Raw genomic sequence first — 13,386 nt, forward strand, 5'->3', positions numbered from 1 at the left:
CCGCGATCAAAGAGTCTCAAAACTCCAGACCGTCGCGTTAGCCACTGGACCAGCTAGTCACAATAAGATTCGTCCAACTAGGTACATTTCTACACCATATGAAGGTTAGCATAGGCACCATTGTGACCACAAATGCAAGTTTCTGGTCACAGTGGTGCCTATGCTAACCTTCCTATAGTGTAGAAATATACCTAGTTGGACGAATCTTACTGTGGCTAGCTGGTCCAGTGGCTAACGCGACGGTCTGGAGTTTTGAGACTCTCTGATCGCGGGTTCCATCCCCGCCCATGGTATGGTTTGTTTGCAATCGTGTCATTACGATTTCGTGAGTCATGTTAACGGCTTGGAGGGGACTTGAGCTAGATTTCGTCACGGCCACGCTAGCTGGAGATTTGTCTGTAAAAACTTGCATTTGTGGTCACAGTGGTGCCTAATTTCATCTTGAACATTAAAATGGTATAAAATACCGGTATTATATACAATTCTTGTACTACTACTACTACTACTACCACTACCTCTTCCTGCCTATATACAGTGGACCCCCGCATAACGATCACCTCCAAATGTGACCAATTATGTAAGTGTATTTATGTAAGTGCGTTTGTACGTGTATGTTTGGGGGTCTGAAATGGACTAATCTACTTCACAATGCTTATGGGAACAAATTCGGTCAGTACTGGCACCTGAACATACTTCTGGAGTGAAAAAATATTGTTAACTGGGGGTCCACTGTATAGCCGTCCTGCTCCACCTCTGGTTAGTGTGACTTTGTCAATGGTCCAAGTCGGACCGAAACGTCGTCGTAAGCTTCTCTCTTTTATGTGCGGGTTATTTGTGTATAGTGTGCCTATGCTAACCTTCCTATGGTGTAGAAATATACCTAGTTGGACGAATCTTATTGTGGCTAGCTGGTTCAGTGGCTAACGCAACGGTCTGGAGTTTTGAAACTCTCTGATCGCGGGTTCTATCCCCGCCCGTGGTATAGTTTGTTTGCAATTGTATCATTATGATTTCGTGAGTCATACAGAGGGGATTACTACCTCTCTTGCTCCCAGCATTTTAGTTGCCTCTTACAACAATGTTATTTGTCTGTCTAGTATATTTGTAATACAAATAAGCTGGTTTTTGCAATCTTTGGCTTCCTTACTTGTATAACTTCAAATATTATTTGATGCACAATAATTGATTTGTCTACTCAGCATGCTACATTATCTGTTCTTCCACTACTTTGTCTCTAGCTATTCTTTCATACAATCACTGAAGATCACTAACAGACTCTTTTGTTTATATACCTTCCCATATATACATACTCTTCATTATTTATATCTAAAGTCATAAGACACCTCTTGCTAAACACACTACTCTGCTTGCAATACAGAAGCAGATGCTACTAAACCTACAATACTGTAAATAATAAATCTTCAGTATATTTCTAAATATGGTGAAAAAAGAAAAATAAGCTGGAAAGAAAGGTATTTATTATGTATCTAAATTACTGAATAATTCTTAAAGCACTACTTGCAAGCCCACAGCTAATACAGACTGCAAAAATTATCTGAGAATTATCTGTAAGTCCTAGACATACAACAGTGAGAAAGTGGTAGGATATCAAAGAAGCAGGAATGAAACACTTTTCTCAATCTCTCACACAGGATTAGCAGGAAATTACAGCATGGAATATGAAGAAGGCAACATAAGCTGAACTAGGAGTTTGCCATGTACACTTGTCTAATATTAGAACTGGTAATAATAAAAAAAAAATTCTCAAAGCATATTTACCAAGTTGTTCACCAATGTCAATCTTTCTTTCTTGAAGGAAGGCTACTATGAACAGGAACAGTACAGTAATGACAAAGCATCAACAGTCAATTTTAATAGGTTCTTGGTGCTGTAATCATGTGCTTCTTGATATGATCATAAGGCCCTGTCTGATGAATACAGCTGCACCATTTGATTAGAAAATGTTTGTCTTGCATGATTAATTTTTCTCTGAAAATGAATAATTTTTTCAACAATTTTGTGAGCTAAAGAGAGATCTATGAAAAAAAATATGAACCTTTCTTTTTCCAATTACAAATGTTTATGAAATTTGTAAAGGCTGCATTAATTTGATTAGAAAAACGTTTGATGGACACTGGCCAGCTAGATACCATTACTCACCAGGCAACACCTTGTGTTGGTTTTAAGAAGCTGGACATAGCCTTGTTTAGGACAAAGTCCTTGATGATGGTGAGGAGCTCTTGATCCAAGGAATTGTACCTGTTTTCCCCTTCCTTAGAACGAGCCTATTTACCTCTCATTTCTCAGGCACTATATGACCCATATAGGTTTAGTGTTTCCCCCTTTCCACTAAATATAATATCTGACACAAAGCCAACTCATTTTAGAGGAAATATTATTACAATATCAGATAACAATTGGCTTATGACTATGTTAACTAAAAGATTTTTTGTTCCTCAATGTACAACTGCTTTTCTTTTTTTTAAGTAGAGTAATATCATATAGCACCTTATATTCTTGACACATTATTCTTCCTTGAATTATGCAAAGAAAGAGATTCTATAATAGGTAATACTTACTTAAGAAAATGAGACTAAATAAGCTTATGAGATATGATGTAGAATGAATGAGAGCAGCTTGCCAGACTATGTACTAGAGCAGGAATGGCCAACCTATGGCACATGTACCAAAAGTGGTGCATTGCAACCTAGTGATAAAAAAAAGCAAGCCTACTTATATAAAAAGTATGAGTTTTAATGAGAATAAAGCTAAACCTTAGCAATCATTTTTAGTGATTTTATTATTGTGACCACATCTTTTAGCAAATGTCATCTTTTTTCAGGTTAATTTGTTTCCAGTTAAAAAATATTCAGTAAGACAAGGAACAAATTAGAGTGAACACCCACACCATTACCTGGAGTTTACCTGGAGAGAGTTCTGGGGGTCAACGCCCCCACAGCCCGGTCTGTGACCAGGCCTCCTGGTGGATCAGAGCCTGATCAACCAGGCTGTTACTGCTAGTTGCACGCAAACCAACGTACGAGCCACAGCCCGGCTGGTCAGGAACCGACTTTAGGTGCTTGTCCAGTGCCAGCTTGAAGACTGCCAGGGATCTGTTGGTAATCCCCCTTATGTATGCTGGGAGGCAGTTGAACAGTCTCGGGCCCCTGACACTTATTGTATGGTCTCTTAACGTGCTAGTGACACCCCTGCTTTTCATTGGGGGGATGCTGCATCGTCTGCCAAGTCTTTTGCTTTCGTAGTGAGTGATTTTCGTGTGCAAGTTCGGTACTAGTCCCTCTAGGATTTTCCAGGTGTATATAATCATGTATCTCTCCCGCCTGCATTCCAGGGAATACAGGTTTAGGAACCTCAAGCGCTCCCAGTAATTGAGGTGTTTTATCTCCGTTATGCATGCCGTGAAGGTTCTCTGTACATTTTCTAGGTCAGCAATTTCACCTGCCTTGAAAGGTGCTGTTTGTGTGCAGCAATATTCCAGCCTAGATAGAACAAGTAACCTGAAGAGTGTCATCATGGGCTTGGCCTCCCTAGTTTTGAGGGTTCTCATTATCCATCCTGTCATTTTTCTAGCAGATGCGATTGATACAATGTTATGGTCCTTGAAGGTGAGATCCTCCAACATGATCACTCCCAGGTCTTTGACATTGGTGTTTCGCTCTATTTTGTGGCCAGAATTTGTTTTGTACTCTGATGAAGATTTAATTTCCTCGTGTTTACCATATCTGAGTAATTGAAATTTCTCATCGTTGAACTTCATATTGTTTTCTGCAGCCCACTGAAAGATTTGGTTGATGTCCGCCTGGAGCCTTGCAGTGTCTGCAATGGAAGACACTGTCATGCAGATTCGGGTGTCATCTGCAAAGGAAGACACGGTGCTGTGGCTGACATCCTTGTCTATGTCGGATATGAGGATGAGGAACAAGATGGGAGCGAGTACTGTGCCTTGTGGAACAGAGCTTTTCACCGTAGCTGCCTCAGACTTTACTCTGTTGATGACTACTCTCTGTGTTCTGTTAGTGAGGAAATTATAGATCCATCGACCGACTTTTCCTGTTATTCCTTTAGCACGCATTTTGTGCGCTATTACGCCATGGTCACACCTGTCGAAGGCTTTTGCAAAGTCTGTATATATTACACCTGCATTCTTTTTGTCTTCTAGTGCATTTAGGACCTTGTCGTAGTGATCCAATAGTTGAGACAGACAGGAGCGACCTGTTCTAAACCCATGTTGCCCTGGGTTGTGTAACTGATGGGTTTCTAGATGGGTGGTGATCTTGCTTCTTAGGACCCTTTCAAAGATTTTTATATGGGATGTTAGTGCTATCGGTCTGTAGTTCTTTGCTGTTGCTTTACTGCCCCCTTTGTAGAGTGGGGCTATGTCTGTTGCTTTTAGTAACTGTGGGACGACCCCCGTGTCCATGCTCCCTCTCCATAGGATGGAAAAGGCTCGTGATAGGGGTTTCTTGCAGTTCTTGATGAACACGGAGTTCCATGAGTCTGGCCTTGGGGCAGAGTGCATGGGCATGTCATTTATCACCTGTTCGAAGTCATTTGGTGTCAGGATAACATCGGATAGGCTTGTGTTAACCAAATTCTGTGTTCTGCCCTTATCAGGGACACTTCACAAAGAGGGACTTTCGTAGAGGAGTCGTTCCATAAGTGTGCATGTTTGATACCTGTTTGATCTTGAGGTGCCAGGCACCAGCTTGGAGATTGACTGATTCAAATTTGAAGAATTATCTGCTACTCAAAGCAGACTCAAAAGTCTCATTAAAGTAAGTAATGTTTATCTTGTCTTTATATTACATCATTTTATGTAAAAATGCTAAATATGTCCATATTAATATATTTTTAAAGAATTGAATAGGAGTACAAGTGTCGTATGGCGCATCTGAACGAGAGTGTGAAAAAATTGGTGCATGGAATGCAAAACGTTGGCCACCCCTGTACTAGAGAATAAAAGGGCTGAAGGGAAGATTTCAGGATATGCACATTTGTAAAGGAATGACTGAAACATCAATCATCACTTAGTGGCAGCTACAGTAAAAGGCAGAGGAGTATAAAGAAAATGGCAGTGCAAAACTGGATATCAGAGTGGCAGGAGGGAGTATAGAGGAAATAAATGTAAGACGTTTGGGAGCGGACACAGCAGCAGATAGGTCAGTGAAAGATGAGATGAACCAACAAATAGATAAAGGGCAAAAAAAAAGCTGATGAAGTGTTGAGGCATTTGTGAAGAAAAAAAAAAAGTTCATCGAAGCGAGAAAAAAAAAAAAGTTCATCAAAGTGAGAAAAAAAAAGAAGAAAAAAAAAGAGCATTATGGCATCCTTAAATATTCCAGTTAAGAGGAGGATGGGGCCATTGGTATCATGTTTGAGAGTAATTTGAGTTGCAAATATTATGCAAAGAATTTAGAGCATAGAAATTAAAAGACTGATAGAGTGGGATTACAAAAGGAACGAGGAAAGGGTACTGATTTGATCTGGGTATTTAGAGGATAGAGGAGCATAAGATGACTAAAAAGGGGTGTGTAATTCTGGGGTAGGAGGAGGAATATGGATTATCACAAGAAGGGTCACAGGAAGGGAATGGAGGAGGTTTTAAGTGGTACAGGCTTGAACATTGAGCAGGCATGTGTAAGTGTGTTAGATCAGAGTGAGTGGAGATGTGTGGTTTCAGGGATTTGATGTGTTGTTAAGTGTGAGTACTGTAACTTTTATGAAGGGATTAAGGAAAACTGGTTAGCCAGATTTGAGCCCTATAAGTGAGAGGTACAGTGTCTTGCTCTGAGGAAGGGATGAGGTGTAATTGTTCAGATGGTAATTTGAATTGTAAGGTGTACAATGTGGGTAAACGTTTCCTTTTTTGGGTCACCTTACTATGGTGCAAGATGGCTGATGTGACAAAAAAAATAAACATCTCATCCACAAATATCTAAAAAGTAGTGTTGGGTAAAAGTTGCCAAACCCTATGATAGCCCCTACAACAACAACAACAAAAACAATGATAATAATAATAATAATAATAATAATAATAATAATAATAATAATAATAATAATAATAATAATAATAATAATAATAATAATAATGGTAGGTAGCAGGTTGGTAGACAGCAACCACCCAGGGAAATACTACCGTCCTGCCAAGTGAGTGTAAAACAAAAGCCTGTAATTGTTTTACATGATGGTAAGATTGCTGGTGTCTTTTTTCTGTCTCATAAACATGCAAGATTTCAGGTATGTTCTTATTGCTTTTTATTTTATATCCATGGGGAAGTGGAATAAGAATCTTTCCTCCATAAGCCATGAGTGCTGTAAAAGTCAACTAAAGTGCCGGGAACAATGGGCTAGTAACCCCTTTTCCTGTATAACCTACCAAAAAGAAGAAAACCGTCAAAGCGGGATGTTTGAATGTGCGCGGATGTTGTGTGAATGATAAGAAAGAGATGATTGTGGATGTTATGAATGAGAAGCTGGATGTCCTGGCTTTAAGTGAAACAAAGCTGAAGGGTGTGGGAGAGTTTCAGTGGGAAGAAATAAATGGGATTAGGTCAGGGGTTTCAAATAGAGTTAGAGCTAAAGAAGGAGTAGCAATAATGTTGAAGGATAAGTTATGGCAGGAAAAGAGGGAATATAAATGTATTAATTCAAGGATTATGTGCAGTAAAATAAGGGTTGGATGTGAAAAGTGGGCTATAGTAAGTGTTTATGCACCTGGAGAAGAGAGAAGTGTAGAGGAGAGAGAGAGATTTTGGGAAATGTTGAGTGAATGTATGGGGAGTTTTGAACCAAAACTTGTGGTTGGGGATTTCAATGCTAAAGTGGGTAAAAATGTTGTGGAGGGAGTAGTAGGTAAATTTGGGGTGCCAGGGGTAAATGAAAATGGGGAGCCTTTAATTGAGCTGTGTGTATAAAAAGGTTTGGTAATAAGTAATACATATTTTATGAAAAAGAGGATAAATAAGTATATAAGGTATGATACAGCACGTAATGATAGTAGTTTGTTAGATTATGTATTGGTGGATAAGAGGTTGATGGGTAGGCTTCAGGATATATCAGATCAATATTTAGTTGTAGCTACAGTTAGAGTAAGAGGTAGATGGGACAAAAGGAAAAGAGCAATAACAATTAAGAGAGAGTTGAAAGTGTATAAACTAAGGGAGGAGGAAGTTAGGGTAAGAAATAAGCAACTATTGGCAGAAATTTGGGCTAGTGCAAGTATGAGTAGTGGGGGGGTTGAAGAGGGTTGGAATAGTTTTAAAAATGCAGTATTAGAATGTGGGGCAGGAGTTTGTGGCTATAGGAGGGTGGGTGCAGAAGCAATGATAAAGTAAAGGGTGTGATAAAAGAGAAAAAGGTAGCTTATGAGAGGTTCTTACAAATCAGAAGTGTTATAAGAAGAGCAGAGTATATGGAGAGTAAAAGAAAGGTGAAGAGAGTGGTGAGAGTGTGCAAAAAGGGAGCAGATGATAAGAGTGGGAGAGGTACTGTCAAGAAATTTTGATGAAAATAAGAAAAAAATTTGGAGATAAATAAGTTAAGAAAGCCTAGAGAACGAATGGATTTGTCAGTTAAAATCAGAGTAGGGGAGTTAGTAGATGGGAGCTGGAAGTATTGGGTAGATGGCAGGAATATTTTGAGAAACTTTTAAATGTCGATGAAGAAAGGAAGGCGGTAATTTCATGCACTGGCCAGGGAGGTGTAACATCTTTTAGGAGTGAAGAGCAGGATGTGAGTGTAAGGGAGGTGCATGTGGCATTACATAGAATGAAAGGGGGTAAAGCAGCTGGAACTGACGGGATCATGACAGAGATGTTAAAAGCAGGGGGGGTATAGTGTTGGAGTGGTTGGTGTTTTTGTTTAATAAATGTATGAAAGAGAGGAAGGTACCTAGGGATTGGTAGAAAGCATGTATAGTTTATAAGTTTACCGAGTATACCATGAAAAGTGTACGGTAGGGTTATTATTGAAAGAATTAGAGGTAAGACAGAGAGTAGGACTGCGGATGAGCAAGGAAGTTTTAGAGTGGGTAGGGGATGTGTAGATCAAGTGTTTACATTGAAGCATATATGTGAACAGTATTTAGATAAAGGTAGGGAAGTTTCATTGCATTTATGGATTTAGATAAGGCATATGATACAGTGGATAGGGGAGCAATGTGGCAGATGTTGCAAGTACATGTATATGGAATAGGTAGTAAGTTACTAAATGCTGTAAAGAGTTTTTATGAGGATAGTGAGGCTCAAGTTAGGGTGTGTAGAAGAGAGGGAGATTACTTCCTGGTAAAAGTATGTGTAATGTCACCATGGTTGTTTAAGATGGGGTTGTAAAAGAAGTAAATGCTAGGGTGTTCGGGAGAGGGGTGGGATTAAATTATGGGTAATCAAATACAAAATGGGAGTTAACACAGTTACTTTTTGCTGATGATACTGTGCTTATGGGAGATTCTAAAGAAACGTTGCAAGGGTTAGTGGACGAGTTTGGGAGGGTGTGTATAGGTAGAAAGTTGAAAGTGAACATATAAATAAGAGTAAAGTGATGAGGGTATCAAATTATTTACATAAAGAAAAATTGGATATCACATTGGAGAGAAGGAGTATGGAAAGAGTGAGTGTTTTCAGATACGTATTTAGGAGTTGATGTGTCAGCAGATGGGTTTACGAAGGATCAGGTTAACCATAGAACTGATAAAGGAAAAAAGGCGAGTGGTGCATCAAGGTACATGTGGAGGAAAAAAAAACATTACCCATGGAGGCAAAGAAGGGAATGTATGAAAGTATAGTTGTACCAACACTCTTATATGGGTGTGAAGCTTGGGTTGTAAATGCTGCAGCGAGGAGGCTGTTGGAGGCAGTGGAGATGTCTTGTCTAAGGGCAATGTGTGGTATAAATATTATGCAGAGAATTCGGAGTGTGGAAATTAGGAGAAGGTGTGGAGTTAATAAAAGTATTAGTCAGAGGGCTGAGGAGGGGTTGTTGAGGTGGTTTGGTCATCTAGAGAGAATGGATCAAAGTAGAATGACATGGAGGGCGTATAAATCTGTAGAGGAAGGAAGGCGGGGTAGGGGTTTTCCTCAAAAAGGTTGGAGGGAGGAGGTAGAGGAGGTTTTGTGGGCGAGGGGCTTGGACTTACAGCAAACATGCGTGAGCGTGTTAGATAGAAGTGAATGGAGACGAATGGTTTTTGGGACCTGATGAGCTGTTGGAGTGTGAACAGGGTAATATTTAGTGAAGGGATTCAGGGAAACTGGTTATTTTTATATAGCTGGACTTGAGCACTGGAAATCAGAAGTACAATGCCTGTATTTTACAGGAGGGGTTTAGGATATTGGCAGTTTACCTGGAGAGAGTTCCGGGGGCCAATGCCCCAGCGGTCCGGTCTGTGACAAGGCCACCTGGTGGATCAGAGCCTGATCAACCAGGCTGTTACTGCTGGCTGCACACAATCCAATGTACGAGCCACAGCCCGGCTGGTCAGGTACCGACTTTAGGTGCTTGTCCAGTGCCTGCTTGAAGACAGCCAGGGGTCTATTGGTAATCCCCCTTATGTATGCTGGGAGGCAGTTGAACAGTCTCGGGCCCCTGACACTTATTGTATTGTCTCTTAACGTGCTAGTGACACCCCTGCTTTTCATTGGGGGGATGTTGCATCGTCTGCCAAGTCTTTTGCTTTCGTTGTGAGTGATTTTCGTGTGCAAGTTCGGTACTAGTCCCTCTAGGATTTTCCAGGTGTATATAATCATGTATCTCTCCCACCTGCATTCCAGGGAGTACAGGTTCAGGAACTTCAAGCACTCTCTGTAATTGAGGTGTTTTATCTCCGTTATGCGTGCTGTGAAGCTTCTCTGTACATTTTCTAGGTCAGCAATTTCACCTGCCTTGTAAGGTGTTGTTAGTGTGCAGCAATATTCCAGCCTAGATAGAACAAGCGACCTGAAGAGTGTCATCATGGGTTTGGCATCCCTAGTTTTGAAGGTTCTCATTATCCATCCTGTCATTTGTCTAGCAGATGTGATTGATACAATGTTATGGTCCTTGAAGGTGAGATCCTCCAACATGATCACTCCCAGGTCTTTGACGTTGGTTTTTCACTCTATTTTGTGGAAGGAATTCTTTTTGTACTCTGATGGAGTTTTAATTTCCTTATGTTTACCATATCGGAGTAATTGAAATTTCTCATCGTTGAACTTCATATTGTGTTCTGCAGCCCATTGAAAGATTTGGTTGATGTCCGCCTGGACCCTTGCAGTGTCTGCAATGGAAGACACTGTCATGCAGATTTGGGTGTCATCTGCAAAGGAAGACACGGTGCTGTGGCTGACATCCTTGTCTATGTCAGATATGAGGATGAGAAACAAGATGGGAGCGAGTACTGTGCCTTGTGGAACAGAGCTTTTCATCGTAGCCGCCTCAGACTTTACTCTGTTGACTACTACTCTTTGTGTTCTGTTTGTGAGGAAATTATAGACCCATCGACCGACTTTTCCTGTTATTCCTTTAGCACGCATTTTGTGTGCTATTACGCCATGGTCACACTTGTCGAAGGCTTTTGCAAAGTCTGTGTATATTACATCTGCATTTTTTTTTGTCTTCTAGTGCATCTAGGATCTTGTCGCAGGACAAGATCCTAGATGCACTATGAGCGACCTGCTCTAAACCCATGTTGCCCTGGGTTGTGTAATTGATGGGTATCTAGATGGGTGGCAATCTGCTTCTTAGGATCCTTTCAAAGATTTTTATGATATGGGATGTTAGTGCTATCGGTCTGTAGTTCTTTGCTATTGCTTTACTGCTCTCTTTGAGGGTGGGGCTATGTCTGTTGTTTTTAGTAACTGTGGAATGACCCCCGTGTCCATGCTCCCTCTTTATAGTATGGTAAAAGCATGTGATAGGGGCTTCTTGCAGTTCTTGATGAACACAGAGTTCCATGAGTCTGGCCCTGGGGCAAAGTGCATGGGCAAGTCATTGATCGCCTGTTTGAAATCGTTTGGCATCAGGATAACATCAGATAGGCTTGTGTTAACCAAGTTCTGTGGCTCTCTCATAAAAAATTTATTTTGATCTTCGACTCTCAGCCTGGTTAGCGGCCTGGTTAGCGTCATATTGGGACTTGAATAGCCCACTCATTTCCTTGCAGCCATCTTGGTTAAGTAGGGGCCCAATACTGGATGTTGTTCTCAACTTTGATCTGGCATAAGAAAAGAAATACTTTGGGTTTCTTTCGATTTCATTTATGGCTTTTAGTTCTTCCCGCAATTCCTGACTCCTATAAGATTCCTTTAGCTTAAGTTTGATGTTTGCTATTTCTCTGAGAGATATGTTACATATCTTTACATGTGCTTCTAAACTGTTGTATCTGGGTGCCTCTGCAAAAACAGTGATTATGTATGAGTAAGGTGAAAGTGTTGAATGATGGTGAAAGCTTTTTTGGGGGGATTTTCTTTCTTTTTGGGTCACCCTGCCTCGGTGGGAGATGGCTGACTTGTTAAAAATAAAAATAATAATAATAATAATAATAATAATAATAATAGCAATAATAATAATAATAATAATAATAATAATAATAATAATACAGTACTTAGTATTAATACTTATAATGAAAAACACATAGACAGACTTATGAAAAAAAGGTGAAGAATCTACAAAACAATACCATATGTACTATGATTACTACAAAAGCATACATTACTTAATGAAAGCAACCCATTAAAGAAAGTGGAAATATTCAGCCCCAGAGAAAAAGAAAATATGTTATGATAAATGTGTTAGGAATAATATCAAGGCAGAAACCATTACCATGCACTACCCTACCATTAATTTATACTATACTCACAAGCGGTGCAGCTTCCGAAGCTAAGCAATCTGTAATAAAAACCATAATTAACATTTACATACCAGTAACCATAGCAATATATCTGCTAGTGTATGATACTGATAATACAGTACGTAAATGAGCCGTCTACTACTTCAGTTTATGAAATTCCAAAATTTTATCACAGTGTATAGTCATTTTTATCACAGTGTATTTCACACAAAATAACACACAGAAAATGTGCAGGTTAATGATTGTTGAGTTAATGGTGAAATTATGTAGAGTTTAGTTTGTTAGAAAGTAATAAAAATATTATAGACAATGCAGCTTTTAAATGGTGCTAAGCTAATGTGCTCTCCAGAGACAGGTGTAAATGCCATTGTTCCTCTTCCTTGGATTGAATCTGACTGTCTCTCATTTCCCAGATTCTGTATGATTCTTATGAATTTAATGTTTCCAACTAAATGCAATAAAAGACCCTAGACACCTCATGTAACTGCCATTTAAACAGCCTTTAACAAGATGTTAACTACCCGGCTGCCAGCTGGGTAGTTAACTATGTTGGGTCAGATTAATTAATTAATGTTGGGTCAAGTCACCATACAAATGTATGTTAATTTAGATACAGGCACACATAAGTACAATTATTATACATGATAATATATGTTTAAATTACCCAGAATAATCTAAAAAAAAAAAGTCAGACAAACTGACTTATTTCCACTTGGATCCTTGTGTTTCTGATCACAGTCTATCACTGTTATATAACAGTAGTACTTGGCAATTAGTAAGCCCAGATGCCAGGAAAATATTCACTTATCAAACATACTGTTAGCTGAAACATATATATAGTAAACAAATAAAGTTTTTAAAAGTTTTCATACATCAGGATGAACTCAGACTTCGTCTAGCCTGACATTTGGTCATTCTACCCTCCCTCCCCCCAACAAAATATTTAAAAAACGAAATATTTCTCTTTCAAATGTACACCATGAACCTCTGCACTGAAATTCTACCAAAAACAGTGTCTGCTGTAATGGTGTTTTTCACCTGTTCACTGCAGCGTGAGTCATACTAAGTCATTATGTCACAGCACATCCCGGTTCACCAGTCCACCTCACCACTGCCTGGTACCCAGTACAAAGCAGCTAAAGTCTCTGGGACTTACACCTGCAATAAGAATCGCCCTCCTAGATTATATATATCTATATATATACACACAGTGGTGCCTTTTTTGTCCTTGTAGGTGTGCTAAATCAGCCGAGGAGAGAGAGTGTGATTGTTGTTGTTGTTGTTGGGTTAAAGTGGTTGTGACGTCTTTAAGACCGTAATGAATCCTTTTGTCAAGATATTATATTATGCTATATTTAGGGAAAAGCGCTAAATTCGTAGGAGTTTTGCAGCACCGGAGAAATGAGAGTCAATCGGGTTTGGGCCAAGGAAGGAGATGACAAACCCAATTTCTCGAATCAAGAGCTCCTCGTCATCACTCGAGGACGACGATTCCGGCATCACTTACTGAAGGTTCCACTCAGAAAGTAATAAAATTTAAG

At 39.6% G+C, this 13,386-nt stretch overlaps 1 protein-coding gene across 16 annotated transcripts in view; it reads right to left on the bottom strand.

The window, feature by feature from the left end:
* Nucleotides 1-13,143, bottom strand: part of CYLD (ubiquitin carboxyl-terminal hydrolase CYLD) — a 56,216-nt gene extending 43,073 nt beyond the window's left edge. For 5 of the 16 annotated variants that reach the window (XM_070087747.1, XM_070087746.1, XM_070087744.1 and 2 more), the window contains exons 1-2: nucleotides 12,884-13,143; nucleotides 11,855-11,883 (exon numbers count right to left, since the gene is read on the bottom strand). In XM_070087747.1, coding sequence (XP_069943848.1) covers nucleotides 11,855-11,883; nucleotides 12,884-12,906 — 52 coding nt within the window. In that variant the 5' untranslated portion in view covers nucleotides 12,907-13,143. Of the gene's footprint in view, nucleotides 1-1,779; nucleotides 1,990-11,854; nucleotides 11,884-12,509; nucleotides 12,669-12,883 lie in introns of all 16 variants that reach the window. The other 11 variants (XM_070087759.1, XM_070087756.1, XM_070087748.1 and 8 more) reach the window with 8 other exon arrangements.
* Nucleotides 13,144-13,386: the final 243 nt, after the last annotated feature.

The sequence above is a fragment of the Cherax quadricarinatus genome, chromosome 23, assembly GCF_038502225.1.
Source record: "Cherax quadricarinatus isolate ZL_2023a chromosome 23, ASM3850222v1, whole genome shotgun sequence".
NCBI classification, from domain to species: domain Eukaryota; kingdom Metazoa; phylum Arthropoda; class Malacostraca; order Decapoda; family Parastacidae; genus Cherax; species Cherax quadricarinatus.